Source organism: Mus musculus, chromosome 17 (assembly GCF_000001635.26).
Source record: "Mus musculus strain C57BL/6J chromosome 17, GRCm38.p6 C57BL/6J".
Lineage (NCBI taxonomy): Eukaryota > Metazoa > Chordata > Mammalia > Rodentia > Muridae > Mus > Mus musculus.
In genome coordinates, this window is record NC_000083.6 from 25,598,566 (window position 1) to 25,616,740 (window position 18,175).

Here is an 18,175-nt window from a genome sequence, read left to right on the forward strand (position 1 = left end):
TCTCTGCATCTCTGTGCCTGCCTGTCTTCCTACTACTGTCTGCCCCTTGAGGCTGGGCATTGCCTCACCATAGCAAGATCCCTGTCCTTGTGCAAAAGAAGGGGGCATCTGCTCTTGTCTTTACCTAGAAAGACGTGTGCACCTTCCCTGAGTCACTGCAGCCCAGGGACTTGGCAGGGCCGGCGTGGCTCATTGAGGCACTGGATCACCTGTTGTCTCCAGTTTTTCAACAAAATGTTTCTAAGCCAGAACTGCTGACCAGTAGAAGAGTGGACCTGGGGTTCCCGAGAAGTGTGCAAAAAAAGTGTGTACCACTATCAGGCTTGCTGGCCTCAGGGACAGGCCACAGCCTGAGTATGATATGGATCTGTCTCAGCTCTGTCAGCCAATTAAGTGGAGACCCATAGTCAGCGGTTCAATCCACTAATAGCTAAATGCAAGATGACGATCAAAAGCCACTGTGAGGAGCAACATGTGCCGTAGGCAACCACAGGGACTCAGGCAGGCTGTGAGACACAGATGACTGCAGCAGGAGCACCTGTAGGGCCACGGAGTTTCTGTCTGTCTCTTAGGGTCATTTCCCTTTGACATCCCACAGAGGTCACCGTGCTCACACCTCTACACTACATAGGAACCCTGGGATTGAGCCAGTCACACACTGAGGTCCCATCAGTGTCTCTGCCACAGGGACATCTGAGGGCCAGCCTGGTGGAGTGGTACACTTAACCTGGCTAGGGTGGTAACTACAGGGCCAAGCAGGCAGATCCAAAACTCCCTTCTGTGGCTGAAGGTGGGGAGCGAGGGGTGTGTTGTGTGTGTCTCACTCTTCTAGGGGCTGCCGTCTCACTGGTCACTTTAAACAGTACACACTCACCATCAGAGATTTCTAGACTCGCCCAGGTCCTAGCTGCAATGCAGCTGTCAGATGTCCAGTTACCCACCACCTTATTTATCAAGTAGCACCCACTCTGGGAAGTGCAGCTCTGCTGGTTTCATGGCAGGACCTCTTTGGCATCCAAGGGCCAGCCGACTTCTATGTTGAGGCCTGCTCTCTTCCCAGGTTGCTCCCAAGATAAAGGTGCAAGCTCCTGGTTCCCTTGTGCCCCATAGTGGTCAGGTGTGTCCCAACCAACAACGGCACTGTGACACTAGCCTTGTGCCTGGAAAAACAGTGCCAGCAACACCTTAGAAGATGAACTTGCAATAGCGCCACACTATTACAGAGGAACTGCAGAGAGAGTCAGTGCTGCTGGCATCAGTGAGTGGCACGGAGAAACCAGCCTCAGACCCTGACGGCCAACTATAGACCACTACTGGAGTCGCCATGCCATCAGCTTCCTGTGTCCTTCACTCTTAGTCCTTGTCCCCCAGGCTCCTGTTGACTTCCCATGTTGGCAACTGTGTAGTCCACTCCTGGTAGCATGTTCTGCAGAATGTGCCTCAGATTGGGTCCATCCCATGCTTCCTAGTGGATAAACTGGATGTTGGGCTTGGGAGGATCCCTCCTCCCCACCCCGCCCCTTCCAGGGAGAGCTTCCACACTTACCTGACGTTTCCTTGTTAAGATATTCCTGCTTAGTGTTCCTGTGTCCAGTTACAGCTTCCCAAAGGAGGCAGGTACCTGAGTCAGTCCCTTAGTGATGGGGACCCCAAGCCACTTGGAGGGGTGTCACATGGTTTATATGAGTTGAAGCCACACACATTGTAGAGGGTTAAGGGTGGTTCATCCAGGTCACACTGATTTGGGATCCTGCTGCCGAGGTTGCTGCTGAGACATCCTGAGTCAAGTCTTGCTCCCCTTTCTCTATAGATGGTCATTCTGTGGAACCCCTCTGCAAGGAAGGAAGGGCTGCCACTCCCAGTGGTTGTATAGCACGGGGGGAGGTTCATTTTATTCTCTCAGATGATCACCCAGCATCCCTGTGCTCTTTTCTGTGCCTCATGTCTGTGATTTTCCCCACTGGTCCCCGTGCCCTAAATGGCCCATCCTGGAGGTTTCTCTGATGGTGCTCCCACCTAGTGCTGCTGGGTGCTCCAGGCACACACATTTGTCCTGTGCCAGCCATGGATTCCTCCTGTGGAGTCACCTGCAGACATGGTATGGGATGTGTCTGCTGTCTAGCCAGTTGGTGGACAGAGCTAGGAAATATGAGGTTAACAACCCCACACAAAGGAGAGGAATGAAATACGGGTGGCAGCTGAGGGAATGCTCCTGCTGTGTGCCCCTTGCTTTGTCCTCAGGGCAGCCGTGGTGAGAGGGGACAGGCTGTGTCATCAGGCAAGGACTGGGAGGAAGCTGACCTGGGGATGATCTGTCAACACTCAGATCTGGGGTGAGGCTCTAGGGGACTTGTATGTTCATCGTCAGTACTGTAGACTTGAACCTACACTGTCACATCATGTCTGCCAGATGGTTAGTTTTAGCTTCTCTTTGTACATTTGTGCAGAAGCCGAGCAGGAAATGCATCAGAGAAATGGCCTGCAAACCAGTAGTATCTGATAAACACAAGTGGAAGGCAGATAGTGTGTCACACTGAACACAGGTGAAAGAGCTTGACGCAAATGGTTCTCTCTTCTGCCAGGGCATTTTGAAGCACAAACTACAAAAGCTACTAGAGAAGCCCAGTGGGCAGGGGCTAGGGTGATAGCCCCATTGGTAGAATGCTTTATCTTTCAAGCATGAGGACCTAATCTGATCCCGGACCCCATGTAAAAAGGCGGCCATGGTGGAACTCATTTGTAATCCAGCCAGCTTAATGTACTTGTCAAACCCCAGGTCTCGGTGAGAGAATATCTCAGAAAATAGAAGATGGCTGTGAGCTGAGGAATGATACCCAAAGCTGATCTCTGGCCCCCACGCCATGTGTGCACATGGACACGCACAGATACACAAACACAGAGAAAACCAAACCGAACAAACAGGTTTGCTGAAGCACTTTAGGCCGACAAACTCAAAGGCATCAAGCCACCGTCTCTCTCACTCTGGCTTCAGGGATCATTGACTGGTGGCCTGGGGTGGCAGGCATGGCCAGAGCAGCTGAGGCTGTGTCCCTCCCTGGAAGATGGCATGGCCAGTGGTCAGGAACCATGAGTGTATATCTCCTGCATCCTGTCTTCTTCCTGTTGTGGGGTCAGAGATGTGAGGACCCATCCCTAAGCTTATAGCAGGACAAGGACACTTCAGAGGTTCAGCTCCTCTGGCCTGAAAAGCTGTGTCGCCACAGCTGAGTAGCTAGAGTTCTTCCAGGCAGGGGAGTCCACGGATTTAGTACTGTAGGAAGGGCTACCTGCTCCAGGACTTGCCCACCGGACTGCTGTGTAGCCCGAGAGGTTCTGAGCTGTTTTCTGTGTTACTGCAGGCAGTGTTTGGGATGGAGGTGAGGGCGTGTCTGCTGGAAGTGGGTACAGAGGATGGCAGGGGGCTGCCTAGATCACCCCCTCCATGGCTCTGTCAGCTTGTCCAGAGGTTTCTTGGTCCACTGTAGCATGTGTAAGCATGGTGTAAGCATTGAGATGAGCAGAAGTGTGTGTACACAGAAGTGTGTGTACACAGAAGTGTGTGTACAAGAGTAGCCATCTGTGACGTGGGGTCTGGGCTAAGCAGGGCTAGGTGAGGAGGAATAACCCAGGAGGAATAAGTTGTGGTTTGAGCTTCCAATGCAGGTAGTGGCTGGGTGAGCACAGGGCCAGTGGACATGCACATGGTGCTGCAAGAGGTGCCACATTGCCTAAGGAGTGAAGTCCAACTCACCAAGTGCCTTTCAGGTCTATAGATGACAGGAAAGGACACTTCTCTGCCCAACTTAGATAGGTTCAGGGCCCCGGTTCCTCTCCCCCATCACATCTGAAAATCTCCCATCAGAGGGCTCAGCCCGGGCTCACTGAGCTCTGATGTTCCTGTGCCGGTGTGTGGTGGTGGCAAGAGCATGTGCTGCAGCCAGGTGGCTCCTCTGAGGGGAGATGGGAGGCAGAGACAGAGGAGAGCCTACGCTGGTAGGCTTCCTTCTGCTTTTGCTCTGTTTGGGCCCTGGCCTGTCTTGGATGGTGCTGAGTGTGTGGGGGCGTGTCTTCCGTTGCTGCTCACACTGAGTGTGTGGGGGCGTGTCTTCCATTGCTGCTCACACTGAGTGTGTGGGGACGTGTCTTCTGGTGCTGCCCTTCATGCCAGTCCTCTCAGGTAATACCAGGGGTATGCTTTACTAATCTCCTAACCCAATCACAGTGCTCAGTTGGAACATGGCGGGGTGGTGGGAGTCAGCTTGCCTGTGAAGGGGGCAAAGAATACCCGTACTGCTACCACATACCCCTCTCAGGGGTCAGGGCAGCTGTAAGGGCTCTTGGAGGGCAGGTAGCCTCTGCTCTCACCTCTCGGCCTGAACGCTGACGTGCCTCTTGTCCTCCCGTGAAGGCTGAGATGGCGGCTGGAGGAGTGGGTGCTGGAGCAGAAGTGTGAGGTAGGCTTGGCTCCAGGGAAGAAAGGAGACCCTAGGACAGGTGTACAGAGTGTAGGTCATGGGTGCTGGTCACTTCCTGTCTGGGTCATTTTCTTGTGAGAATTATGTCACCTGATTCAGCTTAAATGGGATCTGTAGCTGGACATGGAGGCACATTCCTTTCATCCCAGTGCTCTGGAGGCAGAAGCTGACAGATCTCTGCATGTGGGGCCAGCCTGGCCTACAGAGGTAGTTTCAGGACAGCCAGGGCTACACAGGGAAACCCTGTCACAACCCCACCCCACCCCTGAGAAAACGGGATGCTTTCACTAGTTCTCTAAATGAGCTGCTTTAGGCTGTCAAACCCTGAGCAGTGCCGTAGGGCCCCAATGTATGGCTGCAATGCCCACCTCTGTCCAGTTGTACCTGCTGGGAACCAATGCACTGGACTGGTCAACTGTCCCATGTGCAGGTCTGTGGTTGGGCTGTCCTCTCCAGACTTCCCCCGCTAGTGTCAATGGCAGTGTCACTGTAGACCTGGGGGGGGGCACTGCAGTGGGCTGGGTGAGGGAGGAACAGTGTCCACCCTGGGTTCCTAGCAGAGCCCACTGGACTACTCTGGCCTCTGACATGGAAATATGACAGTAATATGTGTTTTCCGATCCACTTTCCAGGCAAGCTAACCCCTCCTTAAAAAGTGTGAGAGGCTTTCCCACTTCAGCATCGAGCTGGTTATGCCATTGGGGGCCATTAATGTCACTGAGCCACAGTCTTGGTTAGGGCAGTTGCTGGGCTCCTTCTTACACACCCGAGACACCCAGGGCAGGGAGCAGATGGAAGTTCGTCCAGCCTTGTTTCTGTATTAAGACCCATACTACTGCCCCTGAGATGGGTGGGAGTTGAGGTCCAATCTATGGACCGTGGGCACCCCCGCTCCACATAGCCATTTAAACCTAAACCCAGTTGAAATAAATTTTAATTTCTCCCTCAGTCACATGAGCCACATTTTTAGATCTCAGAGGCTCATATGGCCCAAGCCTTGAAGACAGTGAGTGCCACAGGGCCATGGAGTCTGACACTTCCTTAGGATCCTGGCCTGTGGCTTTGAGGCTGGGCAGTCTGTAGCTCATTTCCACACACAGGAAACAGGAGAAAGCCCAAGAAAATGTGTGCCCTTCAGCACGCTATCTATACGTTAAATATTTAGAATATATTAATCTGAAAAAAAAATCTGGCTAAGTCTAATTTCCGTTGAGGGGAAGCATATTTGTATTTATCCAGAGGCAATAAAGCTGCAGAGGTCACCTCTGTGGACTGCCTTTCCAGGCTAGCTGGCCACACCTGTGGAGATCTAAGCAGTGGGGGACACCCGGTGGCTCAGAAGTCTGGTTGTCCTAGCAACCGAACATTAACAAGCACCTGGGACCTGGGTTGCAGCAAGGGTCACCACAAGGGCACGTGGGTTATGGAGGTCACTTCCTGTTTCACTGAGTGCCCAAGGACATCCTTAAAATGTGAATTAGCAATCTTCCGAACTTCTCAGCTTTGGCCTATGGTTGCTAGTAAGTCCATTTCTTTTTTTCTTTTTCCTTTTTCCTTTCCTTTTCTTTTCTTTTCTTTCTTTTGTTCTTTTTTCTTTTCTTTCTTTCTTTCTTTCTTTCTTTCTTTCTTTCTTTCTTTTTTTTAACAATTTCTTGCATTTTAAGGCAGGGTCCCACTTTGTGGCCTTTTGACATCAAACTTAGGGCCTCCTGCCTCAACCTCATAAGTTCTGGCATTACTGGCATGAGGAACAAGTGGCTTTCTTGATTACACTCATAGCATGAAGCCTGCAGCCATCGAGTTGAGAGACATCTGCTCACTAGAAAGTGCTCTCCCTCTTATGGTCTGCACCCTCCCTGCCTCCTGCACCCTCCTCCTCCCCTCTCTGTGGCTTGACCTCTGCACTCACACTCCTGGCTTGCCCTCCATTAGTAAATTGGGGTGTGCCTTATTGCTTGTGGGGTGCTCAGCCTAAAGCAGCAGGGCCATCCTGGTTGACAGCCCTGTATTTGTGCCTGTGTGTGGATTCCTGTGTAGAGCTGCAGGTGCCTAGCTGGTTCTAGGGGAGGAGGAGGAGGGAGGTGGTAGGGTGAGGATGCACACAACAGTGTTCCTTCCCTGTGGGGACAGTTCTGTTGTAAATCCCTTCCAGCCCCAAGGGCATCTTAGAGTGTGTAAGGTGAGTGGGGAGTGTGATAGGAAGGGACAGGTGTGTCAGCTGTTATTTGGGAGTTTCTGCAAGTGGGTGATGACCCACACGTGTCACACAGCGCAACTGCTACTGGGGCTCCGTCTGAGACAGAAACCATTGTGCCCCGAGTCTGCTGGCTGCAAGTCACCCTAGCTCTGCTTTCCAAGTGTGGTTGTTTTCCAGCACTCTGCTGCCAAGGGGGCCCTGGGTGTGCTGGCATCTGTCTGCAAACCCAGCACCGTTCAGCTGAGGAGGCAGTGGGAGCTATAGGTGTGCATTCAGTATGGAATGCATAGTGAGTTCCAAGTCAGCCTGGGCTACAAAATAAGAAAGACCCCACCTAAAAACAAAAGTCAAATAACATCCAAACCTTGGGTCGAGTCTCCATCATAGCTGCTACAAGACAAACCCAAATTCTCAGAAATGAATTTTCAGAACGGTATATGGGTAAAACCACAAATCCAAACTTAGGTGAACTTGGAAGAATGTGGCCACGTAGGTCCTGTAGTCTGGCTCACAGAACACCGCTTCCTTCGTGTGGTCTGTGGCTGCCTGGTGGGGCAGGAAGGCAGCAATGTTGTAGTCCTGGGACCCAACAGACTCCCCCCCCCCCCGCCCCCCATCACAGTTGCAGACTGTGGAGGACAGACTCTGAGATTAGAGACACAGATGTAGGGCTTGTGGCTCTTTGGAGATTAGGGGTAACTTCACCATGATGTCACTGCTTAAGCTAGTGCACTCCCAGCTTTGCTAAGCACTGCTGGGTACCATGTGGCCCATCGAGTCTCTGTTACCCACCAGCCTTCCTTCCCATCCCATGCTAGCAGGAGAGCAAAGCAAAATTTTGCTATGCTAGCTCATAACTTCTCCTAAAATATAACCTATGAAAATTAAGGAAACTTTTAAAAGCTGTGGGCTCCCTCCAGGGCCATCATTAGAAGCCCCTGGGGTGGCAGAGGGCGGGCGGCTCGTTGCTGGAGTGACAGCCAGTCAGGAGGGAGTGCTTTGCCCCCTTCTCCCTGTTTTTAACGAAGGAGCTAATGGATTTCCTATCCCTCACGTGGATGGTGCTGTCACTTTTGAAGGATCCATCTGAGCTATATTTAATTACTCTTTCTGACTATCTGAAGTCGTTCTGACTAGCTCATGCAGCCTGGCTGCTGCCTTCTTTCTAGAGTGGCCATCTCAAGGAAGTGGCCTCAGACGCTTCAGAGCTCACGTCTTATTTATGGCGTTAGCTTGACCTTTGACACAAGTAACTCTTGCTCTGGGTGATATCTCACCATGCCTCACGCTGTATGATGCCTGCTGCCCCTGTCTAGCCCCCAGAATTGTATCAGGTCACTCCTAGGCCTTTATTCCTCACGTGGCTGATTTCATCTGTGTCCTGGCTGACCCTGACAGGGGTGACAACTGGCACCACACCATCATATGACTCCTGTCCTGTTCATGGTGATCTTGAGCAAGAAACAGCCTTTTGGGGTGAACTTTCCCACCTGATGAGGTAGCATCCCACCAGAAGGGCCTTCCAAAAGTTTCTGCCTGCTCCCCCTTCCCTATATCTCCCACCCCGTCCCAGACTGTTGGGCCCTCGGCAAATTTGACTGTACTCTGCCCTTGATTGGTCCCCGGTCTTGCATCCAGCCAGACTGTGCCTACCTCTCGCCTACCATACCTGTACATCAAGTTGGTGGTCCTGAGAGCCCACCTCCCTTATCCCTCACCTCAAGCTGTCCTTTTCCCTGGCTGCTTTTAGCATCAAACTCTCTAGCTTAGCTTCTAAGCCCCTCATCCCTGAGCCACTCAGCCAGACAGCCTCCCTGTCCAGGGCAGCTGTCCTGTATAACTGCCTGGCCTCCTTTTGCTGGCTCCTTGTGTCCCTTCATTCTAGCATTTGTTCAGCTGACCACGCCTCTGCGTGGATGCCTGGTGTCTTTCTTCTTTCTTTGATGTCAGTGAACAGAGGAGGCAGCGCCGTTCATTGGTTCTGTTTGAGAATAAGTAATGTGTAGCCAAGCAAGGGGTAGGGTCCAGAAAGGTCTCTCTGCCTCTGCTTCTCCACCCTTGTAGTCTCTGGGGTCTAGGATCTTCTTATTGCCTCCACCTTACATCTGGCTTCTTCTGGCTGTGTCCAGTCTCTGTGGACACCCGAGCCTCCTGGACAGTGTAAGCAAGATACCCAGGCAGAGGTCCCGAGCCTGGTGACTAAACACTCTCTGCTTCCATTTCCTCACACCGTTAGTGTCTGCACTTAGATTTTCCCTGAGTCTACAGCATGTGTACTCTTCCTCACCCAGGCTGGAAGGAAGATAGGATGACTGCATAACTGTCCTGGAGAGTGGGAAGCCACAGTGATCACTGCGGATAGCAGGTGGGAACGGGAGACTGGCGAGACTGGCGTACACAGTCTTTCCTCTGACACAGCATGGAGATGTGGTCAGATCACCTGGCCTGGCTCTATCCCAGGTGGTGCCACATCCTTCCTTCTTTCCCGTCTGTTCATCATCTAGGCCATTTCCATATGCAACTGGGAAGATTCGTGTTGAAATCTCTCTCTCTCTCTCTCTCTCTCTCTCTCTCTCTCTCTCTCTCTCTCTCTCTCTCTCTCTCTCTCGTTTTTGTTGTTGAAACAGGATTTGTCTGTATAACTGCTTTAGCTGTGGCTGTCCTGGAACTCTCTGTAGACTAGGCTGGCCTCAAACTCATAGAGATCCTCCTGCCTCTGCAGGGATTAAAGGTGTGTCCCTCCACGTCTCTCTGTCTGTCTCTGTCTGTCTCTATCTCTCTGTCTCTGTCTCTCTCTCTGTCTGTCTCTCTGTCTCTGTCTCTCTGTCTCTCTGTCTCTCAGTCTTGCTTCCCTGCCCCATCCTTTATTCTCCTTCTCTTCCACAGGTCTCTCGCTCTTGAAGCATCTGTCTCCCTAAGTTGTCCAAACAAGCTGAACTCACTCACAAGCTGGGGATGGTTTGAATTCCCAATCCTCCTGCCTCCACCTCCAGAGTGCTGCAATTACAAGTGTTCACTCGATGCTCAGTCTGTGGGTGCGGTGCTCCCAGGAAGCTCTCTCTACCGTCTCTCTTAAACACGAGGCATTTGTTCCTCCCTGGGAATCGTTTCACACATATACCCTGGCGCATCTGACCTCATCTGTGGTATCCAGTGAGCATGCCTGCTGTGCCGCCCAAGCCTTATGCCCACACCCAAAAAACAGCTCCGAATGGAGAGCTTCTCTAAGCTGTGTTGAGAGGTTGCGTGGTCCCATTCATGTCACATGTGCAACTCCCAGGTACAGCTGGTTCAGCGCTCAGCTGTGTGACTGGAATTGAAAGGGGCAGACTGTGGAAGAGAAGTTTCTAGAACCAGCTGTCTGTCACCACATGAAGGCAGTCTCCACAGTGCTGTCACTCAGGAACCCTCGTGGGCCTCTCCTGACAGCCACCTGGCATGCCCAACTGGTGATACTCTGTCTCTGTTGCCTGAAGCACAAACTATGCAAGGGCAGTGCTGTCCCCAGAGACCTGGACAGTAGGCAAGACCCTTTCTGGCTGCCCCAGTAGAGAACACTTAGCTCACAGGCACAGACAGTGGGAGGGGCGCTGTTCAGAATGCAATTGCACAGGGTTGTGTTTGTCTCCTGTAGAAGGCGCCGTCCCGACTCTGTCCACTGTATAAGAATTTGGTACCCTGGGCAAGAATGGTTAACCACCCACCCACCCTCACTGGGTCACTTGGCCCCTGGCAGTGTGCTGGTTATTTATTTTTTCTGGGGACTCATCTCCTGCCATGCTGAAGAGAACAATGGCCTTCCTTGTGCACACGGTGCAGCTGCTGAGACACCACAGATCCAGGCAAGGAAGCCGAGCAGGTGGGAGTGCAATAGCCCTTCCCTCCTGGGTGTCTGTCACAGGCTTCTGCCACCAGGACAGTCCTGGCTTCTGTCAGAAAGACCCCAGTGAGTCCCAGCCATTCCCTGAACTGGGGCAAGGCAGAGACTTAAGTTGGAAACAGCTCCTTGGGCCTTGGCTCAGTGATGTTTATCCAAATAGGACAGGAACATCCCACACCCTCTGAAGGCCGAGGGGTGTGGGGGAGACCCTCACACACACCCTCCTTCCTGTTCTAGACAGCTTGTCTTTTGTCACCCAGCCCTGCCCTGTCACGCACCCCCACCCCCAGCCCTGTCACCCTGCCTCTCAGAACTGGCATGCATCTCTGGGTTCTGCCATTGTGTATCAATCACTTTGAACGGTGTCACTCACTGCAGTTCGTGTTAAAATTCCATTCCTACGTCTGCAGATTGAGGTGGCAATTAGGCAGGCTCTAAGCTCTGGGGAATGTGTCCCCTAAAAGCTCTGACACTGGATGTGGCATCTGTCACGGTGCCAGCTCTACCCTGCCCCAGGGCTAGCAAAGGGGTTCCAGCAAGGGGTGGGCAGCTTGGTGGGTGTGGGGCAAGCTGGTGTTCTGCTTGCTCAGTATGCAGTGGAGCGGAGTGGACTCTGGCTCCCAGATTTGCTCTCTGGGCTTCTGAGTTCTTCTACCCACCCAGTGGAAGAGGGGATTGGAGCATGTAATCTTTAAGGTTCTTCCTCAAAATGGTCACCAATAGTGGTTCGAGCGGAGCTTACCAGACACTTCCCTACATGGACACTACCAACCATGAAATTCCATGGGTAACAGGCACAGCCAGGTGAAACGCATCCCAAACTAATGCAAATTATCCCAAGAGAAAAAAACCAAAGGGATTGTTGTGCAGGGGGACCACCAATGTGAAAGGAGGACTGGGGGTGGGTGGGTAATTGCTTAGCACATTTTTCACTGCCAGCAGGACAGGATTCAATCATGCAGTGTACATAGGGCTACAAGCTCCTTCCCTGGGCACACAGCAGCAGAAGCAGCCAGGCTGAGGGTACCCAGAACCCATCCCATCCCAGAGTCTGAAAATGGCAGTAATGCCATTAAGTGGGGTCCCTGCTTCTTTTTCTGGGTTTGTAGCTCTCCCTCAGCCCTTTGGTGACAATAACCAAATGCTCAGCCTTGGAGCCCTGCCAAGAACAGGAAAGCTTGGCGAGAGAGGCCCAGCTCCACCTGATGCACGCGGCTCTCCAGCTCAGCAAACCCCGGCTGCTGTGGTCTCAGCTCAGCTTCAGCACCCACTGAAGCACTGCGCACGACCGCTTGCCCATCCAGTGTAGCGCCCTGTCAGAACCAGCCCATGGCTTATCACTTCGCTTAGCTGCACCCTGTTCATCAAGTGGATGGGTGGCTTCCAAGGGGACAGGCATTGAAATGGACCAATGAAAACCCTAGCACAGATGGGGAGGGGATAGCAGACTTGCCAGGGGGATAGCAGGAGACCGGAAGCCAAGCAGGCCGTGACTTACGGGGCAGTCCTTTGAGGGTGGTGTATGAAGAGTAATGGGGGGTCGTGGGTACAGGAACAGGATCCTGATAGTCAGGAAGGGATTTTCTGTTTTAGAGCTATTGATGTCTACAGAACTATTGTGAAAATATACCTGGCTGCCACATCTCGACTCATTCAGGACCATCACCACATTGCATACTTCCTCAGTTTCCTCTAAGTTTTTCTTTGTTGTTTTTTGCTGACCCAGACCCCAGGTAACATTTAGTCACCGTATTTCAGCCGTTCCAGCCTGATGACACTTTTTGTCTCCCTTGGCTTTTATGTCTTGGTAGTTTGGTGTGCTGCTCAGTCTGTGGAGACCCCTCCATGCCCCAGTTTTCTCTTCCCCGAGGTTAGCTGCTGTGGGTCCCCCATGCCCCAGCTTTTGTCTTCCCCGAGGTTAGCTGCTGTGGGTTTGCTGTGGAAGGATAGCACCTCCCGCACCTGCTTTGACACACACTGCAAACCTCGCTGAGTTGACTTTGATCACCTGGGCAGGCCACCATAGATGGCCCTCCCCACACTGTCTGCCTGCTGAGGATGGTGACTGATGCACAGGGCCGATGCACTGTGCGGGGTTGTTCTGGGAAATCTGCGCCTGGCCCTGTGTCTCTGTTAAGTCAGCTGTTGGTTCTGTCAGCATGGACTCATGTGTACCTAGTTTATACTCTATTGTGACTTCATGCTAATTAGCTATTGTATAAGCTTTAATTCTAAACTAACTTGGGTAGAAAAAAGCAGCATGTGTAATTCCCTATACCTGTCCTCCTCTGGGATGTCCTCCTGCTGCTGTCCCTCCTAACTGTCCCTTACTCTGTGAGGTACGTGTGTGCATAGTTAGGGCCGTCACTGCGAACGGCTAATTGTCAGCACAGAGGGATAACACAGCCCTGCCTGGTGTCCTGGGACCTTGTTGACAGAAAACATCCCTGGCCCCTTGGACTGCCACTCCTCAGATGGCAAGGACAGTACCAGCAGTAGGGCTTCTGCTCTCTCCTCTTTCAGTCTCACCTGTGGGCTGTTCTCGTGGCATTTCCTATGCTGAGCCCCGCTGGAAGAATAGCAGGTGTCCACACACAAACACATAGCTTCTGCCCTCTCGAGGCCTCACAAGTCACTCACTTGGGTTTACTGATACCTGGGTGCCAGCTTTGCCTGACTCATTCGACCTGGGCCTGAGTGGGATCCATCCTCCCACAGAGTTTGTCATGTGTTGTGACTGCACCTGTACTGGCAAATATTCCTTGGGCAGTACATTCAAAGCAGTGAGTTTCCACATAAACCTAAAAGCAAAAGGCTTCCCACAAGTGCCCGCTGGCAGTGCACACCCAAGTGTAGGCTCGGATCACGCTGCATCCCACACAAGACGGCAAGGGTCATCTGAACTGGGCGGTACAGGTCCTTCCTGTCCACAAAAGAAGGGAGGGCACCTGGAGCTGTGGCATTCCCTGGTCCCGGGCTCTGGGTCAGCCACTCAGAGCTCTGTATCTTGTTTCCTGTGAAGACACATGGTGACATTTGTGTGTCTCGGTTTCACTTTAAGGACTTCTTGGTCAGGCTGAACTTGAGGGTGATTCCTTTGTAAATGTTTGACCCCACTGATGAAATTTCCTCTCTGTGTCTCCTCTTGTGCCCCACCCCAACCCCCCAACCCCTGCAGGATGGGAGTCACAGCTGCTGGAAACAGGATTCCTGGGGATCTTTCTGAGCCCTCTCTGGACACTGTCCCGCCTGCCCAAGAACACCCCCACATCCCAGATTGTCCTGTGGGGCTTCCGCTGGCTGATCTTCAGAATCATGCTTGGAGCGGTAGGTGGAACTTTCATGTACATGATGTGAGAATGATGGCCTCAGGACACACCTAGTAACTCAGGCGGACTGCTGGGCTGGGCTGGGCTGGGCTGGGCTGGGCTGGGCTGGGCCGGGCCAGCTCATCTGGATCGGGGTTACCTCCTTGATGCCGTGTACCAGCTATTCTGATGTTGGCCTGGCCCCGCCCACTGCATCCTCCACGTCAGAGTGGCCCGCTGTGAACAGTCCGCTCATCAGTTGTACCAGCATGTTCACTGTCATTTACTGTGGGAAGCAGCCACAGCTTTGCCTTTTTGTTTGGAGGAGATTTGGGGAAGAGCCAGTCCTTTCCCGCAGTGCCTTGGATGTCTCTAAGGTCATTTCAGATTGATGAATGAAGGCCATATGCCATGGAGGTGTGTTGGTAACTGTTCTGCAGTGGGAGCCTCGGGTCTCACACTGGGGCAGCTTCCAGCCTTCTGTGTCTGTCTTTTCTTTGGGTCCCCAGCCTGCTGACTTCTTGGAGTGTCTCTCACCTAATCCAGATGTGTGCACACTTTGTGCAGTTCAGTGTGAATATCACTTAATAGCCTGTGTGGTCGGTGGCCCTCGCCTGCTCCAGGGCTTCCTACCCAAGTCTGCACACCCCCCAAGCCCCACCCTGCTCCACCCCCAATTCCCGCTGTGCCCCTGCCGCTCTTGCATCTACTGATGCGCGTGGCTGACATTTTCAGACATTATTTGAAACTTCGATGTGAGAGCCTTTGGCTTCGGGGCTATACAGAGCATTTGGCTGTTCACTTCCTTGTTCTTCACTTCTTGTCCTTTGATGAGATCTCTATTCTTCCAGGATTATACCACACTAGATTTTCCATAGTGCAGCCTTCTTGGACATAATGTCTCTACATGGGTCTCTCTGCTTACTTTTACGTTTTCAGAGGGGACCAACCCAAGCATGCAGAGAAGTTGAGGCACATCGCAAAGCGAGTCATGAGAACAGGGTGTTCACATAAGGGCAAGATTCTTCAAACCAGGGCCTCTTTCGGTCTAGAATATTCCGCATCTCTCTCAGACTGCCCAGCTCCTCAGGTGACCTTGTGACTCTCTGGGCGTGGCCTAGCAGCAAGAGGGCAGCTGTGATCTGATCTGGGAAGTCCCTCCATTGAGACTCTCTTCTTAAGTGACTCAGGGCTGTGTCAAGTTCATAGTTAAAGCTAACTAGGACACCATCTACACTGTGGATAAAGACAGCCTAGTCTCAAATGAGGTACACTCCCAGAGTATGAGTACCCTCACCTTCTTCACCATCTTCTGCTGAGTTCACTGCATAGGATGTAGGCCTTGGTGGAGGGAGCACCATAGGAGAGTCCTGGTTGCCTCCATGGGCACATGCAGACATGTACCCATGTCAGGCTAAGCCCCTTCCTCCTGCTGTCTGCAGCATGGGTCTTGGGGCAGGAGCTTTTGCCATAGAGATTCCTGTCCTCTGAAGAGGCTCCGATGGTGCACTCGTGCTGGTGTGAACAGGGAACCTGACAAGTTGTGTGTGGGACTAAAATGATCCAGGAGCTTCATGGTTTTATGCGTGAACACTGGAAGTCACCCGGCTCCCGGGTGCTCTTCACATGTTATGTGAAGCAGATCACGTGGGACGTGATCCTCTGTGACTGTAACTATGCTGCTGTGGCCAGGGGTTCCTGGGAAGGCCTCGGCTATGAGCCACTACATCTACCCATGTCCCCCAACTGTCTCCAGTGGCTGTGAGTGCCCCCCCCATGCTGAATCATATGAAGGGCCACAGCAGCCCAACAGGAGGAGGGTGGGCATGTGTGTGAGACCCCCAAGAGGGCTGTGTGGAGCCATGTTGCCAGCAGTGACACAGATGGAATCAGTGCTTGCTAGGCCACAGGGATGACTCTGGGCTGGATTCTACATCTAGAATGTTGCTGTGTGCTGCTGTCTCTGAGGCCAGTGTGTGCTTGGAAAAGGGCACTGAAGTTCTTTGCTGTCTTCAGAGATAGTGCACTTATTCCTAGCAGCCTGAAGGTGCTATAGCTTACTCTCCTCTCCCAGCTGGTTCTGATGAGCCCGAGACCCTTCAAAAGTGTCAAAAGGCTCCTTGTAGAAGGTGGCTGTGTTACAGGAGGCGGTATGAAGACAAGCTGTGTGGAGCCCAGATCTTCAGGGAAGCCTCGCTCTGTGGAGAAGCCTAGCTATGCAGAAATGCTGAGTGGGGTAGAAGGCCCAGCTCTGTGGAAAGGCTCAGCTTTGTAGAGAAACCCAGCCCCATGGGAAAGATGAACTGGATGAGAAACTAAGCTCTGGAGCACCATTGAGCTGTGTAGAGAAGCTGGCTTGTGTGGAGAAGCACAGCCCTTAGAGAAGCTGAGTTGTCTGGATAAGCTATAAGACTGTTTCATGCACCATTCTTGTGCTAAGAGTTGAATGCACCCCCATGATGCCTGACAGAGTGAGCGAGTCATTAGCACATTCTGAAGCCCTTTTATGGCATTTTGATTGACTGCTAGCACCAGCTGGGTAAAAATTACCAGGTGCTCTAAAAGGTGTAATTACTTGATACAGTCTTAGGTTGGATATTATTAATCTTGCTTCAGTGGGAAGGATAGAGAGAGAGGTGCCGCGGTAATAGACTGAGGGGTAGCCTCGAGTCCATTGTGGGCTGGCTCAGACCTAAGACCACAGGACCAGAGAGAGCCTGGCTCAAAAATCAACCCTCAAGACTGCATCGTCTGGTGGCATTTCATATGCCCCAAAATTGGTTGATCCCTTGGAACTGGTTCCCAGAATCCCACCGTCATGATGTGCTGGTACCTCGCAGGGAAGGAAAAACTGCAGCATCTGTGGCCTGTGGGAGGCTGAGCCAGGCACTAGGACTGTCACATCCTCAGGAGTAAGAGGCTGACACGAAGCACCCTCCTCCCTGTAAGATTCAGCTGCTGTCAGATCCCATACGTTGGTGTGGATTCATGGTTTGCAGAATCCACATCCACCTTTATGGCCTTGACTTCTGTGAGCGGCATACCTGGCTATCCACAGGGGAAGGCCAAGCAGAGATGAGACCACAACAAGCACAAGGAAAGGAAGTTGATGAAGGATGTGGCTGGGCCCGCCCTCCACACCCTACTGGAGGGATCTGTTCTGGGACGATCAGGGAGGCCTGGCCTCACTCTGCAGAGACTTGATCTAATGGTGATGAACTTCAGCAAGCCCTCTGTGGGGGACAGTTTTCAGAATTACCTGCCAGCTTCTGCTCAAAGATCAAATTCACGAAACATGGTAGAGACCAACCAACTCAAGTCAACAGGCAACTCAAGTCACTGAGCCATCTCTAGAGTGCTACAAGTCACTGTGAGCCATGTATGGTAGGAGCTGCTGGAGAATGGAATCTTCAAATGTGCATTTATAATAAAATTCAAGCTAGTCTAGTACTAAAGGCATATAGTCCCAACTCTGTAAGGCTGAGACAGGAGGACCATAAACACAGGTCAGCCTGGGCTACAGAGAAAGTATGAAGTGAGCTGGGCCTCAGTATAAAGTCAAAAGTTAGTGGTAGAGCTCTCATCGAATGTGTGGACAGTTCTGGATCAGTGCTCAGTACCACTGTTTAAATCAGTATTCTATTGCCGCAAGGAGACACCAGGATCACAGCAACTCTTATAGAAGAGTTGCTTTCAGGTCCAGATGCTAGTCTGTTATCATCATGGCGGGAAGTCTGGTGATGGTATAGGAGCCAACATGGTGTTGGAGAAGTAGCTGAGAGTTCTACATATCCTGATCCATAGGCAGGGGGGTGGGGGGCTGGTATCGGGTTTTGAAACCTCAGAGCCCACCCCTAGTGATACAGTTCCTCCAACAAGGCCACACCTGCTAGTTCTTTAATGTAACGCCTGGTGACATTCAAATACATGATCTTGTCGGGGCCATTCTTGTTCAAACCACCACAGCCACACAAAAAAGTAAAATTATTTAAAAGTAAAAATATAATAACATCTAAAACCAAGAAGCAGAACATTTTTGCAAAAGAATAGCCACTCTTAAATTCTCTCTGCTGGGATTAAAGGCGTGTGCCACCAGGTAGGCAGTTTGTTTTGTTTTTGAAACAAGGTTTCACTTATGTAGACCTGTTTGTCTTGGAACTTGTGTATATGAAGCTGACCTCAAACTCACAGGGATCCTCCTGCCTCTACCTCCTGAATGCTGGGATTAAAGATGTGAGTCATCACTCCAGGCCCAAAATGCCAACGCACTGAATAGCCACAATGGTGTTGTATGAAAAACTCTAGGAGACAGATT

The 18,175-nt window shown here is 51.9% G+C and overlaps 1 protein-coding gene across 4 annotated transcripts in view; it reads left to right on the plus strand.

Moving 5' to 3' along the window:
• Lmf1 (lipase maturation factor 1) overlaps positions 1-18,175 on the plus strand; it is an 83,658-nt gene that overhangs the window by 19,392 nt on the left and 46,091 nt on the right. For all 4 annotated transcript variants that reach the window (NR_045520.1, XM_006525095.4, XM_030250137.1 and 1 more), the window contains one exon: positions 13,731-13,879. Coding sequence is in view for 3 of the 4 variants with exons in the window: in XM_006525095.4 (XP_006525158.1) it covers positions 13,731-13,879 (149 nt within the window). In the remaining variant the exon portion in view is untranslated. The remainder of the gene's footprint in view (positions 1-13,730; positions 13,880-18,175) is intronic.